This window comes from Synchiropus splendidus, chromosome 2 (assembly GCF_027744825.2).
Source record: "Synchiropus splendidus isolate RoL2022-P1 chromosome 2, RoL_Sspl_1.0, whole genome shotgun sequence".
In the NCBI taxonomy this organism is placed as follows: Eukaryota; Metazoa; Chordata; class Actinopteri; order Syngnathiformes; family Callionymidae; genus Synchiropus; species Synchiropus splendidus.
The window spans coordinates 35,448,210-35,462,760 of record NC_071335.1 but is presented as its reverse complement, the minus strand read 5'-3'; the positions used below and the strand labels follow the sequence as shown (position 1 = coordinate 35,462,760).

At 40.8% G+C, this 14,551-nt stretch overlaps 1 protein-coding gene across 5 annotated transcripts in view; it reads right to left on the bottom strand.

The window, feature by feature from the left end:
* The window catches only part of LOC128753744 (glutamate receptor ionotropic, NMDA 2B-like), a 109,095-nt gene extending 96,702 nt beyond the window's left edge, over window positions 1-12,393 (bottom strand). The window contains exons 1-3 of one of the 5 annotated variants that reach the window (XM_053855780.1): window positions 11,704-12,393; window positions 10,757-10,792; window positions 6,744-7,385 (exon numbers count right to left, since the gene is read on the bottom strand). In XM_053855780.1, coding sequence (XP_053711755.1) covers window positions 6,744-6,752 — 9 coding nt within the window. In that variant the 5' untranslated portion in view covers window positions 6,753-7,385; window positions 10,757-10,792; window positions 11,704-12,393. Of the gene's footprint in view, window positions 1-6,743; window positions 7,386-10,756 lie in introns of all 5 variants that reach the window. The other 4 variants (XM_053855782.1, XM_053855783.1, XM_053855779.1 and 1 more) reach the window with 4 other exon arrangements.
* Window positions 12,394-14,551: the final 2,158 nt, after the last annotated feature.

Sequence of the window (14,551 nt, the reverse complement as noted above, 5' to 3'; positions counted from 1 at the left end):
TAGCATCACTTCACTGAAGCTGGGGATGCTATGGCTTTGCCACATCCTAAAACACAACATTATTCTGCAACATGCGTCCATGTCAGCAAGACCATCATATATGTGTGTCCTCCTGCATGTGGTGCACATGCAAATGCTCTCCACCGGTAGGTGCTGCTCCAGTCTGGGTCATCTCGAACACACCAGTGACATCCCAACCATGGGATGTCACTGTCACTACCATGTGAGTGAAAATCCAGCAAAACTGTTTTATTTTCTATTAACAAACATGTTCGTTTTAGTCGCTCTACCATCTGATCCACGTGTCACCTTTGTAGTTCTTTGTAGTTTAACAGAATGTTTTGCTCGAGGCAGCCATTTCGCCAATTTTAAGTTGTTGTAAATTTGAACTAACAAACATTAAACGTTTTATTTTGATGTGAAGATTCTCTATTTGTATGCGGTTGAATTACTGAAGACGATAAACACCATGTGATGGACCCTTTGAATGAAATTGTTATACATTGATTAAACAAATAGAATGGCATTACAAAAAAAAACTTCAGACTTTTTTATTCAATAACAAAACTCTTTTGTCTCCATCTCTCCTCTTTCTATTAGTTTCCTTTTTATTGTCATTATTATTTCTTGTATGTTTCATCAGCTGGAGAACAATCCCTTGTTTGTTAGTAACATATATACATGATGAATAAAGTTGGTTCAGATTATTATTAAGTAGAAAAACTATGAGGAACAATAAATATCACTGTCAAACATCATTGTCACTTCCCCACATGTTGAAGAACTGTGCTGATATAGTGGGGGGTTTTTTTGTGTTTCATCCTCAGAAAAATGAATAACCTGAGCACGTTCATATACACGTATGTCTCTGAATATTTCTGAATGTCAGAGAAAGACAACGTTTCAAAAGGAAAACTACCACCAAGAATCAGCCTCTCGCTTCGCGCTCAACAACAACAAACCTTCGAATGCTCGACACCTGTAACCTTCACCAAGTCTGTCAGCATTTATTAGGCGGGTCACTTGGGATCTCTGTCTCAAACCGAGTCGGCAGGCAGAGTCCCTCCTGTTGCTCCTGCTTCCAGTCACGTTACTGTCGCATCTGTTTTCTCAGGCCAGAAGAAAAGGAGGAGTCCGAGTGGAAAGCTCAGCTCAGATGCAGTAATCCCCTCGACCCAGCATATTCTGCAAACACATGCAGCATCACAGCACTTCAGCAGCACGCTCCTCCTAGACCTTGTTGCTTTCACACTCAGAGATACATCTGTCTACAAAGCTGCCGCCTTCATCTCCTGTCAGCCACACTCCCTCTGGATTTACCGCCTGAGACAGGATCCTTGTCTGTCTTTGCCTCGTATGCTCCACCCTCTCTCCCCCACAGCAGACACGTAGTTTTGCAGTTCATACGCTACTGTCACAGAGAAGACACACGTCAAGTAGTTAAAACAAAACTGTTTACAAATAATGAAGCAGATGTTGCAGTTGTTGCATTTAGAATACCTGTTGCTCTCCTCCTCCTGCCTGTGATAATCCAAATCACTAACTACACACCACACTGGAATACAATACACTTAAAGATCAGCTGCTCAAAACCACAAATTACGACTCTTGAGCCAGTGTTTTCTTGTCGAAGCCGTCACGTTGTAGTCTTCGGCTGTAGTCTTCAGCCGGCTGATGTCTAATGCTAAGCTCTAGTTCAGCTTCATATAGTCGATTAGAAACACTAACCACAACACAAAATCGAAGTCTGAAAATGAATATACAAGGTTGTGTTTTATTTTCTTAGTTATTTTTATTTTATTTAATATACATAGCCTTCGTGGCAAGGTGATAACAAAAGACCACAACTGGATGTCAGTACAGTGAACAGACACCTGCACAGTCTGTAGCTGGTGTTTCTGACTATGAACCCTCCACCTTCTGCTGTTTTTCTGCTGCCGCTCGACATAGTTCAAGCACTCAACATTTCAAAAATAGAATCGAAATGTCTGGTTTGGGTTTGAAAGTGGTGTGTGGCTCCCAGAAAGTGTTTGATACCTGCGAGAGCTTCGTCACCTCTGTGAGTGTTTTGGTATGAATGTGTGTGTGTGTGACAGTTAAATATACAGCAGGAAGGTGTTTTTGTAAAAACCAGCAAGTTCTCAGAACAAAAAATGTTATTTAAATATAACTCTCAAATGTATCTGGAACGTTCCAAAATAGAGGACAGCTGAGATGACTGTATTATACAAGAGTTTATATGCTGTCGGTTAGTTCTGCTGATCATTTAAAAACACACATACACAAGATTTTGGGACTATTTTTTCCCTTAAATCAATAGAATGAATCCATGCCACAGTCATAGTGATGCTATTGGACCCGACACAGTTGTATCGTCTGATGTTTTAACTGCTCTTTAAATATGAAAGTATGGCTGGAGACAGGGTCCTTGATGTCAGTGCTGACCTCTATTTCTTTGCAACATTAGATTAGATGCGACACTGGTGACGCACACACTGTATGCCATGTTTTAAGGACCCGAAAGCAGCTGCATTTAGACCTCTTTTTTTATTATTATTATTTCACAGTTTTCCCTTCTACTTTTTTTTGAATTTATCTGACTTTCTTTTGTCTGTCTGAGCCGTGACTTTTCTGTTTATCGCTCTCTGACAGGTTTGAACAAAACACTAAGAACCTTGCTCAATGACCGCTGGGATAGGCTCCAGCTCTCCCTGCAACCCTGAACAGGACTAAGGGGTGGCTACCTGAGGATGGATGGATGGATGGATGGATGGATGGATGGATGGCGGTTAGCAAACCAGAAGCCTTCAGGGTGACAGAGTGTGTCAGTCATTCTAAAAATCAACATAAAACTAACCTGGCTTTTCTATATTTTATCTACATGTATTTCATTTCATTTTAGTTATAGACATCATTTCATTGTAGTCATTGTAGTCAGTCTTCTGAAATCATTTGTTCATTTCGTGTGTTGCTTGTTGACTGTCAAGCTTAAGTTGAACTATTTTAGATTTGAATTGGATTCTTATCAAATCGCTTCAACATTCTGTTTTTGTGTATTTTGTCCACCTCTGTACTAGGCTCCTGACAGATATCATCCAAAGTGTATAAAAGCAGGTCAAGGAACGTTCCATTTTCAAGGACAGGTTTCACCGGCTGTGTAGAAACCAATTATGTCCTTCACAATAGCAAGGGAGTTCTTTTTATTGACGCTTTTCAGAGAGAATAAAAAGAACAATTTCAAGTCAACATCGTCGAAAGAAGAAGTATCCAGGCATTGCGAAATGTTTTGAAGATACCACGATTGAAATGGTTTGTCTGGTTAAATCTTGAGTGGTAATCCTGATTTGGTGATGGTTGGCAAAGTCTTCTCGGCTCATCGTGTGACTATGGTGCACTACATTTCATTGCTCTGTACCTGTGACATGTGCACTATACCGTTCTACTGTTTTTTTCTTTGTTTTTTTTGTGTGTGTATCGGGGGGGGGAATTCTTGTTCATCTGTTTTTGTGGGGAACAGTTCTTGTGATGACCTGATGGTTTTGTGGGGACATTCCAACAAGGTTAAGCCTACGTTTGAAGACGTAAACTTAAAAATAAGTGGGTTTAGGGTGAGAGCTTGGGGAAAGCATTGTGGCAATGAGTACTACTAATACATTCACAATGCTGTTGGATTACAATTAATCGTGTTGTCAAACCTAAGCTTCAGTTTAAATAATTAACATTTCACTTTTATTGTGTTTTGCTCATGAAGATCCCTCAGTAAATGGTTATTTATAAAGCACCTTCTGGCATTCTGGCAAGCAGCTCAAAGTGTTCTCTAAAAATAATATGACAAAAAATGTGATCAGACACATTAAACAGAAAGAGAGACCTTTCACCGTCCCGACCCACGACACTGTGACTGACAGCAATCTCATAAATAAACGCGTGACAAAGAAAGTTTGTCACTTTGTGCCAAGGAAACACAGATCAGACTGTTCGGTGTCAGCCTTGACAAGTGAATCATATCAAAGTGCCACATGTTATTACTGGTAGAATCTTTTTTTTTCACTTTTTTCCCATGTATTCACATATAGCTTTTATCGATTTAGTCAGTTCAACTGAGCACAGAAGTGAAGAGATGACCTTGTCTGAGTCATTAATGACAGATTTGGAATTTCAATGGAAGCACATCAATGAAACATCAGTGCACAAGCGTTTTAGATCAGTGTTTGGTTCAGGAATGAAATCAACACTTGAGCATATTCAAGAAGAAGAAAAAGAGATCCTGAATACATCTTCATTTTAATTGGAGTTTTTGTCTATTCCACCATTTTTAATTCATTCAGTTGGTTTGAGAGAAACACTTGATTTTGGACATTGCTCCAACCAAGCTATTTAATGTGAATAACTCCATGTTCTCTTTGTGATAGGGTGAAGACCTTTGTCATCTGTGAGGGACACGGAGCAGAGCAACCGCTTGATCAAGATGATGAGCCCACATCTCACCTAAACCTTGTTGCTAGGGAAAAGCTTCCAACTGAATGATCTAATAGAAACCATTTATTGTCTGGAAATGTAACTCCAACATCTGCGCAAAATATGGTCAAGAATGTAAACAGCCGTTCCAGAGCGACACTTTTTACAGTTGGCACATATAAGCCAAGTGCTCTTTTCAAATGAGCGCAAAGTTAATTTCCAGCAGCAGCAACGATCTTCTTTAGTTTGTTTTATCTCTTCCCATGTGCATTTTCATTATCGCTGTCTGTCTCTTAAACTTTTAAATGTGTCTTTTATCACACTCTTGCGCCTGTGGTGACAGCAGCGCAGGCTCAGCAGCAGAACCAGCTCTAGTTTCAGCCTCCGGCTTTAAAAACGCTTTCACTTTTTTATGAAGCTGCAGCACTTGTAGTCACGATTACTGAAATTGACTTAAGCAAATGTAGGACAACCTATATATGTCAAAATTCAAACAAGAGCAGCCACTTGTCGGCAATACCATGTTTACATCTCACAGAACCCTGGGTGCTCTTATCGCAGTTTGGGGTTTGAAGAGAGAGTAGTGCAATAAAAGGTGAATAAGCTTCCCCAGCTGATGCTGTTAGGAGTCTCAGAAGAAACATGTCAAGACCAGTGGGGCCACAGTTTCCTCAAAACAGGCTGTAACAGGACATAATCCAAAGAGGCAGAATATAAAGGACAGTCAAGGGGTGCTCCTTTATCACGCACGGCTTCACTAGCAGTGAGTGTATCCTGCCCTTCACAGGGAAAACTGAATTGCTCTATTGACCTTTTCAGAATGAATTAAGAGCGTGATTTCAAGTCTTGGTTCATGGAAAGAAAAGCAGCCACGTACAAAGGTTAAATTAGAGGCCAGAACTATTGTTTAGAGATAACAACAACTATTTATCGCAGTGAAGAGCGATGTAACTTATCACTGTTTCATGAAGCGCCACTGAGCCATAGCACCTGTTGACAGTAGGAGGAGACTGTATGGATGGTCACATTCTATACATTCTATCTTCTCCGGTTCTGTGCTGACGCCCCCCACACTCACACTCAGAGCTAACAGGTCGGTCAAAAGCCTTTTGTATTTAAACCAGATGCGTCTCTAACTTGGCCACGGAGCGTCACAGCAGGATGATGGAGTGTTTCTTGTCTGACCCGCGACACCAAAGACTGTCTGCACCGAAGAGCTCAAGGAGCTCACGTTTCATTTCAATCATTTACTGACACTCATGGAGCATTAAAGTTGTGGTTGTGACTGTTTTTTAAAAGTTGGCTCAAAACTAAATATAGTGTTAAATAAATAGTTCCCAAAATGTAAACAAGAGTGAGTGAATGAATGTTTAAAGATGTATCTGTTAACTCCCCAAAACAGTAGTAGTAGAAAAAAGTCGTACAACATTGTTTTCTTGGCTAACAAGCTGGAGTCTGATTTCCATTCTAAGAAGATGACGAAATAGCAATATATTTAAAGCTGCTGGATCCTTAATGCCATGTCCAACAATCAGACACTGCAGTTTGAGCTTCTTAGTTGTTGAAATGACTGCATTGATGAAAGCAAACAGTTGAGTTCCATGTTTGTTGAAAGCCATCTTGTAAGTTGCTGCTCCTGATCAGAGTGTTGTTGTTTACCTTTTGGTATGTTTACCTTCTTTGCATGTTTGGTAAACATCTATTTTTGTCCCTACTTATTTGATTTTATTCTGACTGTGTTACACGCAGAGGTAGTTACATTGCACTCAGCAGAAACTTGCACATTAGTATCAAAAACTTTTATTGTAAAAATGTGAGATCATTTTTTTGCCGTATTGCCCTCCCCCAACTTGTTTACATCGTCATCTTTACACCCTCAATCTCTCAATAGTATGTTGATTTCCCGACCAAACCAGCAGCCTCCCTCCACTAAGCTGCAGTGTTCCCACATTTACACGGCTGTTGCAACCAAGTGGAGATAACTAATGTTAAGAACTGAGCACATACGAGTGACTGTTGCGTAAACATGCTTGCATACAAAACAAAAAGAAATAAAAGTCAGACCATTTGCAGATTCCTCTTCATTTTCAAATATTGTGTCAAATGGTTGGAGTTTATAGATGTAGCTGCAACGACCACCGTAATACTGAGTGATGTTCAGGAATTAGACTCTTGAATTTATAACTTACTTTCTAGCAAAAAGTGAACTTGCCATTTCAGTGTGTCTGTCGTCTGTGACAGTGTTCAAATAAACAAGGACAAATAGAAAGAAGTCCAGGGCCTACCTTGATCATTGCCAGCCCGGATCTCCTGTCTGCTCTTCAGAATTGGCATGATGGAGTGATGCGGAACCTGACTCCTCCTCTCATATCCTCGGATAAGGCGTCAGCTTGAGGTCACAGACTGAAGACTGATGGGGACTTTGGGGCGAGGGTTGGAGGACTTGGGTTTAGTCTAAAAAGCGCAACAGCTTTGTGGTTTGAAAGGAATAAGGAGGCTACAGCTATGTGTTACGTAAAGACGAGCAGCAGGTGGGAGGATGCTGGTGAGCAGTAATGGGTGAGGGGTTCTCTCGGTGGCCGAAGAGGACGAAAGGCTGTGAACCTTTGACTACGATATCAAGATGTCTACCACCACTGGATAATGTGAACTAGAATAAACTGCACGATGGCCATGGGATGCTTCATTGCTTCATTCCAAGAGCTTTTTCTCCACTCCTTCAGGATGGTGAGAATCTTGCAGAGGTCGCCTCCTCTTCAGAGCGTGTGTGTAGATGGTTGCTGTGGAGACTGTGAGGCTGGCAGCTTCCTCAACCGCTCTTCTTTCCGTCCTCCTTTTTTGGCTCTCTTTCACTTTGTTCCTCCGCTTGCCTATCCAGTCATGAGCTGCAGCGTAGTGGAGCGCCGTGTGATCTTCGCTCTCTCAGGCTGAGGGACAGAATGAGAGAATGATGGGATCAGATGATGCCAAAACCCTGCAAACAAAGTTTCAACTCAGCTAAGACATCGCTCCACACGACTCAACTGTCCAGTGTGTTCCTTGAATGTACAACATTTTTGTACATAATGTTCTGACTGAGGTGCTTCACCGTGTACCGCAGACACCTCAGCAGTTTCCCACTTCATAATATTTTCATAATGGACAGATGCACACATTTCTAAGGCCACCAAATGTATGGACTGACATGCAACTGCAAACAGTGCTCAACATTACATTTTATAAGGCATTTTTCGCACATGTTAACAATCATCAAATATTTCTTCCAAGCTGCCATGACTCCACAAGGAGCCCCTGTTAAAGCAGGACTGTGGAACTGAGTCACACAAGAGGACACTATTTTAAACATGGCCTGTGTCATGGACCCATGGTTTTTATTTCCAGCCACCGCTGACTTCAGCCGCATGAACGTTTCACTTTAAGAGGACTGACGAGAAATAGTGTTTCGAAAGTTTGTAGAGTGTATCAAATACGCTTAAGTCATTGAGGGAGTATGTTTGCTATTAATAGCATACTTTGGGCACAGGAGGAACTGGGAATAAAAGTCTAAAAAGAGAGAGAGAGAGAGAGAACCTAAATCTTAGTGTTTGGTGTCACAATACATAAAGAGTGTACCTCAAGAGCCTAGTTTTTCTCCTTGAAGAACAAACCTGCACCCTCTGTCCTGCCTTTTGTACCCGTCCAGCTGCCTCAGTTTCCTTGAGTTTGCATTGAAATTCGTTTCAGGGCAAATATAAGCCAGAAAAAATGACTTCCCTGGATCCCTGGTCTTGTGTTTTGCTCTGGGGCAACACATGCGTTCAAGGGCCAGGAATCTATACAGGACTAATGTAGAAGACATCCGGACAGCGGTCCTATTATTTTGGATGAAATATATACATTGAAATGTAGTGCAGCATTCTACATTTTTGAAATGGTATATTCCTGCATTTTGGGTGGTGTTACCATCAAACCGGATAATTAAATCTGAATTATTAAAATAGCTTTTAAAACGGGTCTTGGCCTAATTTTAGCCGAAATATGTCATTCATCATTTATTCTGTGCTTAAATTATCCAAAATGAGCTGGAGAAGCTTAGAGGGACAGTTGAGGACTAATGTATTTATATATATATATTTAAAAAAAAACTAAGGGCAACTGTTATTTAAACAAAATAACCAACAAATAATGAATACAAAAAATAGATCACAAAACGTTTCAATATATATCATTAAATGTTGACTTTTAAAGAATAAAGTTTCGAGGGTCGCAAGTCCATCACAGGACACATACTAGCAGACAGTCATTGTTTAACTTGGCATTTTATTCGGACTGTGGGAGGAAACCAGAGAGTCTGTAAGAGACCTTTGCGAGCATGGCAAGAATGCATAAACCCCACGCAGAGAGGACCCAGGTTCACGCTAAAAAGAGTTGCCTCAAGCTGGAACCACTTGCTGTGAGGCTGCAGCCCTAACCACTACCCCACCGTGCAACAAATATAAACCATCATACCCATAAATATCTTCAAAAGATTCAGCATCTGGGCTGTGCCATCAGGAAAAGTCAAGAGTTTGTCTTATGGCTCTGAATGTTAAATATGGAGGATCTAAGCGGAGTCCTAAATATTCCACTTGTGAACATAAATCCTTCATTAGAGAGAAACCCAGGAGGTGTTGGAGTGTTTTAAGCCCTTCAGTTTAAACGCCTGTGCGCTCACTCCACGGCAAGTCCTTCTTGAAAAGACGCTCTGAATTATTTAAGCTCTTTGTGCAACTTTTTCTTTAACTTAACAGTCAAGTCATTTGCTAATGAAACGTGTTGTGCCTGCTGTGGCTTGTTTAAAATATTAAATGGCATGGAGGCTCCTAATGGAATTCCATGTTCGGGTATGATGAGCGTGTCTGAAAGTAAAGGATGTTTTTCAAATAGAAAATGTCTAATAGGAGAAAGGAAATGGGTCAGTTTATCTCAACAACCTTTTTTTCTTTATATAAATATGTTGATATTAAACACTTCATTACCAATACTGCTGTCATGAAATCATTTATTGTTGTCTCAAAGCCTGTATTTACCTTGTTGCATACACATTAATGAATATTGTTTGGCTTCACTTTATTATTTAATTCTAATTTTGTTCTTAAAAGTTTTCGCTGTGGAGGAAAACACTCTTTTTTGGTTTAATCATTATGATTGAGCAGTGTGTGTTGACACAGGTTTTCCACCGCTTGTCGTTGGCTATAAGTTCTGGAGAGTAATATTACGCTATTACGCTGGAGTTGAGCATTTTTCCTCTGAACACTTCTACACTGTTAAACGTAAGAGCACAGCTTCAAATGAAGTTACACTAAAAACATCTCCGGTTGCCCCAAGTATTTTCAACACATTTAGCAAAAAAGGGTTTCATTATCGGTGGGAAACCGATACTAACAAGTACTAGAAAATTGGGCTAACGTTGGGTCAAAAATATTGACATCTCTACTGTTACTGAGCATTACATGTTTTCTTTTTTGTCCTTGTGATTTAAGCGCATGTTTTGATGTTTCCACAACACAAAAGTTTGCCATCTTTTGCCTTCGACGCCTTGTTTTGGCAGCCTCACCAGTGGAGTTGTTTAATATTTAGGACAGGATAAGAAGTTTACTTTTAGTTGTGAAGTGAGTCTAGGAAAATCATCACCAGAACTTTAGGTTACAGCGAAAGAAGGAACCACTCAGTGACGTCGTAAGGTATGTTTTTGGGAAAATACTGCTAATGTTGAAATGTGTCTAAAGCCTTTAAAGACAATCCTTTACTAGAGAAAATGTGCTTGTTAACATAAAGGTGGAACCAGGGAAGCTACTGCATGTGATTGGGAGTCTCTGATTTGGCTCATGCAGGAGAGTCTTTTGAAGAACTGGAAGTGACTTCAAGGGATTGGTGGCAGATCTAAGAAGAGCTAATGTAAAGGAGGGAGATGAGAAGGTTTGCATCAATGTTGTACCCAGTTATTCCAATGCGCAGGAGGGTCAAATGGTTTTAAGCGTGTCCTCCTGAACTCTGGCACGATGAGAATTTAAAATACAATTCTGTTGACTGGATTTGTCCGTGACTAAAAGTACACACTTGGATTGATGGTATTCAGTAGTAAAAATGTCTGGACAGAAATTTAATGGGTGGTAATAGTGTAGTTATCATCACAACCATGGCTCATGCGTCATTGTTTTGTGTCATGCACATGCGTGTGGTGGGCGAGCCGGGTCTGTCCACACACTCGATGCAGAATCTCTCTCTCTCTCCATGCAAGTGCATCAAGTCAGTGGTTGCCAATAAATTCACTACTCACCGAATTAACTCTTTTCTGTCACACATATTCTATCAACTGGTGTGGAGATGTTTTACAGAGAAGAAGAATTGAGACACAGGAGCAAAGACAAACGTGTAGTCCAACCTTAGAGCATTAAAACAGGAATCTATGGAGGTGTGAATCCCAGCGACTGGTGTTTGTGTTTCAAAACTGGTAGATGCCACGTTAACACGAACGTGTCACGTCAAAAACAAAAGAAAGAACTTGGCGCGGCCCAGTCTCAAAAAGGTGTGGCAGCAGTTCAGCCACGGCAGAAACAGAAGAAGACAGCGTGATCAAAATTAAGGATGGAGGGACGGGGAGGACGTAGTTCACTCGTGCATATTTAAATCTGTCTATCAGTCTGTCACTTAGGTCGCCGGCCTCAACCCAACTTGTGTAAAGAACGGTGGCCTGATCGACGCCTGGGCTGATCGATGGAAGCACTTCAGGAAGTGATCATAAATAATTTTGATTGTGGTGGGAATAACACGCTCAAACCAACTATAACTGCATTGTAAAATCTCACTGGTGAAAATCAAAACAAGCCACTTAATCTTGTTCTCGACAGCAACGCGAAAGAATAGCAATGCGTTTTCAATTATTTAAGCTGAGCTCAGAGAACGACTGTTTGGGATGCGACACAGTGAATCATTCTGTACATTCAAAATGACATCCTTAGCTCATGAGCAAGAACAGCTCCTACACTTTTTAGAGTGCGGATGAGAGGACGTGGGTCGCACACTAGCAGCTTGACTTTCTTTCTAAATTGAGGCGTCCACATTTCAAAATGGGCGCAGCTCATAAGAAACTGAAGACAAAGTGAGAGCGGATCAGGATCCAGTGACGGACACTTGTTTTTGTGTGCGAGTGCATGTGTGTTTCATGTATACGTAAAGCACACACAAACACACACAGACAGACAGATAGACAGACAGTTAACCTACCTAGGTTTACAATTAAGAATCCCGCAAGTGTGATGCAAAGAAAATAGGTGTGGAGGGACCAAAAGAGAGGGAAAAGGGGGGGAAAAAAGAGTCATTCATGAAGATTTTGTTAGTTGCCTCTGAAGAAATGTTATCCAAGTTCATAAGATGTCAGATGTCAGGGACAGAAAAAAATGGAGACCGACGAACAGACAGTTAGAGATGATGTGACACGGAGGAGAGCACAGCGGCAAGAGAGAGCTGGCGAGGAGGGAAGAAAGGATGAAAAGTTTTTTCCACCTTTCTTTTTCCTGGCACTCATAGATAGAAGAAATTATACACCAGGTAGATGGAGAAGTAGATGAGGAGGCAGATGACAGAGAGAGAGACTATATGAAAAGAGGAAGCACCTCCCAGCAACGCGATGAGGAATAAGAAAAATATAAAACGAAAGAAAAAATTGAATACTCCAAAGCCTTCCGTTTTTGCTGTGTAAAGGGAGCAGAGGAGGACTTTCAGTTTGATCCCCCTCGCTCCGCAACTGTCTTCCTTTATCTTCGCTCCTCCTCAAAGCAAGATGCTACCTTCCCTTTGGACGAGATGGAAGCCTCTGCCAACACAGCTGTTAGACATGGTTGTCAGGCTGAGGGGCTGCTTCGGAGAGATACTGAGCGTGGAGCCGATCGACAACCTCTGCTGGCATGAGGCTGAACTCAGACCGCTCGCCCTCTCTCTCTCCCCTCCGCCGCTGCCTCCTCCTGTCAGGAGAAAGTGAGAGAGAAAAGTGGAGGTGGTTCCCTCCATGAGAATGTGGAAGCAGCTGCAACAATTGGCTGCGAAGTGAGTGCTGCAAACGACGCAACAGCCCCATCTATTGACGTGAAGCGGCTTTGCAGAACCGTTTGATAAAAATCCAGAGACGTTTGATTAGCAATCTTTTTGGGATATATATATATATATATATATATATATATATTTTTTTTTTTTTTTTTCCTGTGTGTGTGTGTGTATATATATATATATATGTGTGTGTGTGTGTGTGTGTGTGTGTGTGTGTGTGTGTGTGTGTATATATATATATATATATATATATATATATATACAGAAAAATATTGAGAGAATATTTAAATATTCTATTACAATATTCTATCTATCTATCTATATATAGATAGATAGATAGATAGATAGATAGATAGATAGATAGATAGATAGATAGATAGATAGATAGATAGATAGATAGATAGATAGCAAGATGCTACCTTCTATATATATATATAGATAGATAGATAGATAGATAGATCAACATCATTATAACACAAAAACTGACCTGGCCAAATATCAAGTTGAACAATAAAGGCCAATTTTATCTAATAAAACATCACAGACTTCAAGTGCATCTAACACCAGGCAATCTTCTACATGAAGAAGATCATGATGGCTGTTAGTTTCATCAGAGGTAGACTTGAACAGAACAAAATGAGGGGGGAAAAAAACACATTTTTTATATGTATATCATGGTGTATTTCGTCGCCAAAATACATGCTCTCACAGATGTGTAACTTCTTTAAGAAGCTTGTCTCTCCTCCACCCATGACCTGTATTAAGGTCACCTATTAGAACTTGTCATAAAAGATACATGTCCACAGCCACAAACAGTCAGACTCCAAACTCAACCATGGTCAAGACCAATGAGCTGACACCTGGAAGAAAACTGTAGAGCTTCATGCACATTGGTGTGAATAATAGTAAGAAAATGGAAGACAAACAAGACCATTGATGATCTCCATTTGGGGCCCCACACAAGATCTCATCCCATGTGGTCAAAATCATTGTGAAGGATACCATCACTACGCTGAGAGGGACTCAAATCCTGCAGCGCCAGGCGTGACAAGGCCCTTCTGCACTTCACCAGAGAGCATATGGATGATCCAGAAGAGGAGGTAGAGAATATCATGTGGTCAGATGAAACCAAAATTGAACTTTTTGGTAAAAACTCAACCGGCCATGTTTGGAGCAAGAAGAACGCAGAGTTGCATCCGAAAAACACCGTAACTACCGTGAAGCTTTGGGGCTGTTTTTTGCAAAGGTATAGGACGAACGATCCGTCTATAGGGACGTATGAACTGGGCCATGGACGGCGGCATTTTTAGCCAAAGCCTCCTTCCATCGGTGAGAGCATAGACAATGGAACATGGTTCCACCGTAACAATGACTCAACCCCACAGAAAAATTGTGGAGGGAGTTGAAAGCCTGTTGCCCTTGCGACAGCCCCAAAACATCACTGCTCTAGAGGTGACCAGAGGAAGACTAGCAGGGAACGTCTGGCCTCTGTCATTGCCAGCAAAGGTTCTGTTACAAAGTCTAACTTTTGTTATTGGCCATATACTTATTTTCCACCATTATTTAAAAATAAATTATTTAAAAGTCCTACAATATCATTTTCTGGATTTTTTTTTTTACCGTTTCTCTCATCTTTTTTAAGGAGAATCTGAAAAATCTGTTGAAACCTTTTATGCTTCTTTAAGAATCTATTATTAAGTTGTTGAATATTTCGTATATAGCGATGCCTAATGGAGTACTTGGTGTTTGCTAAACATTTCCATTCTCAGCAAGATTTAAGTAAGTGAGGACTTATGTAGGGTAGGACTAAACCTTGTTGTTTTGTGTTAAATAATTAATGTGGTTTTATATGAGCAAAACACCCTAGTGTTACTCGAAAAATAGTTTTATGCAGAGTTCCGCGTTGCTTCATTTTCCCCGCTCACTAAGGTGTTTCGACGTCGGTTGCGACCATCAGTTTTTATATGCAATACACCTGTCGTCGTCCAGAGGGCGATAGAGCAACAGGAAACTTAACCGGGACTGACAG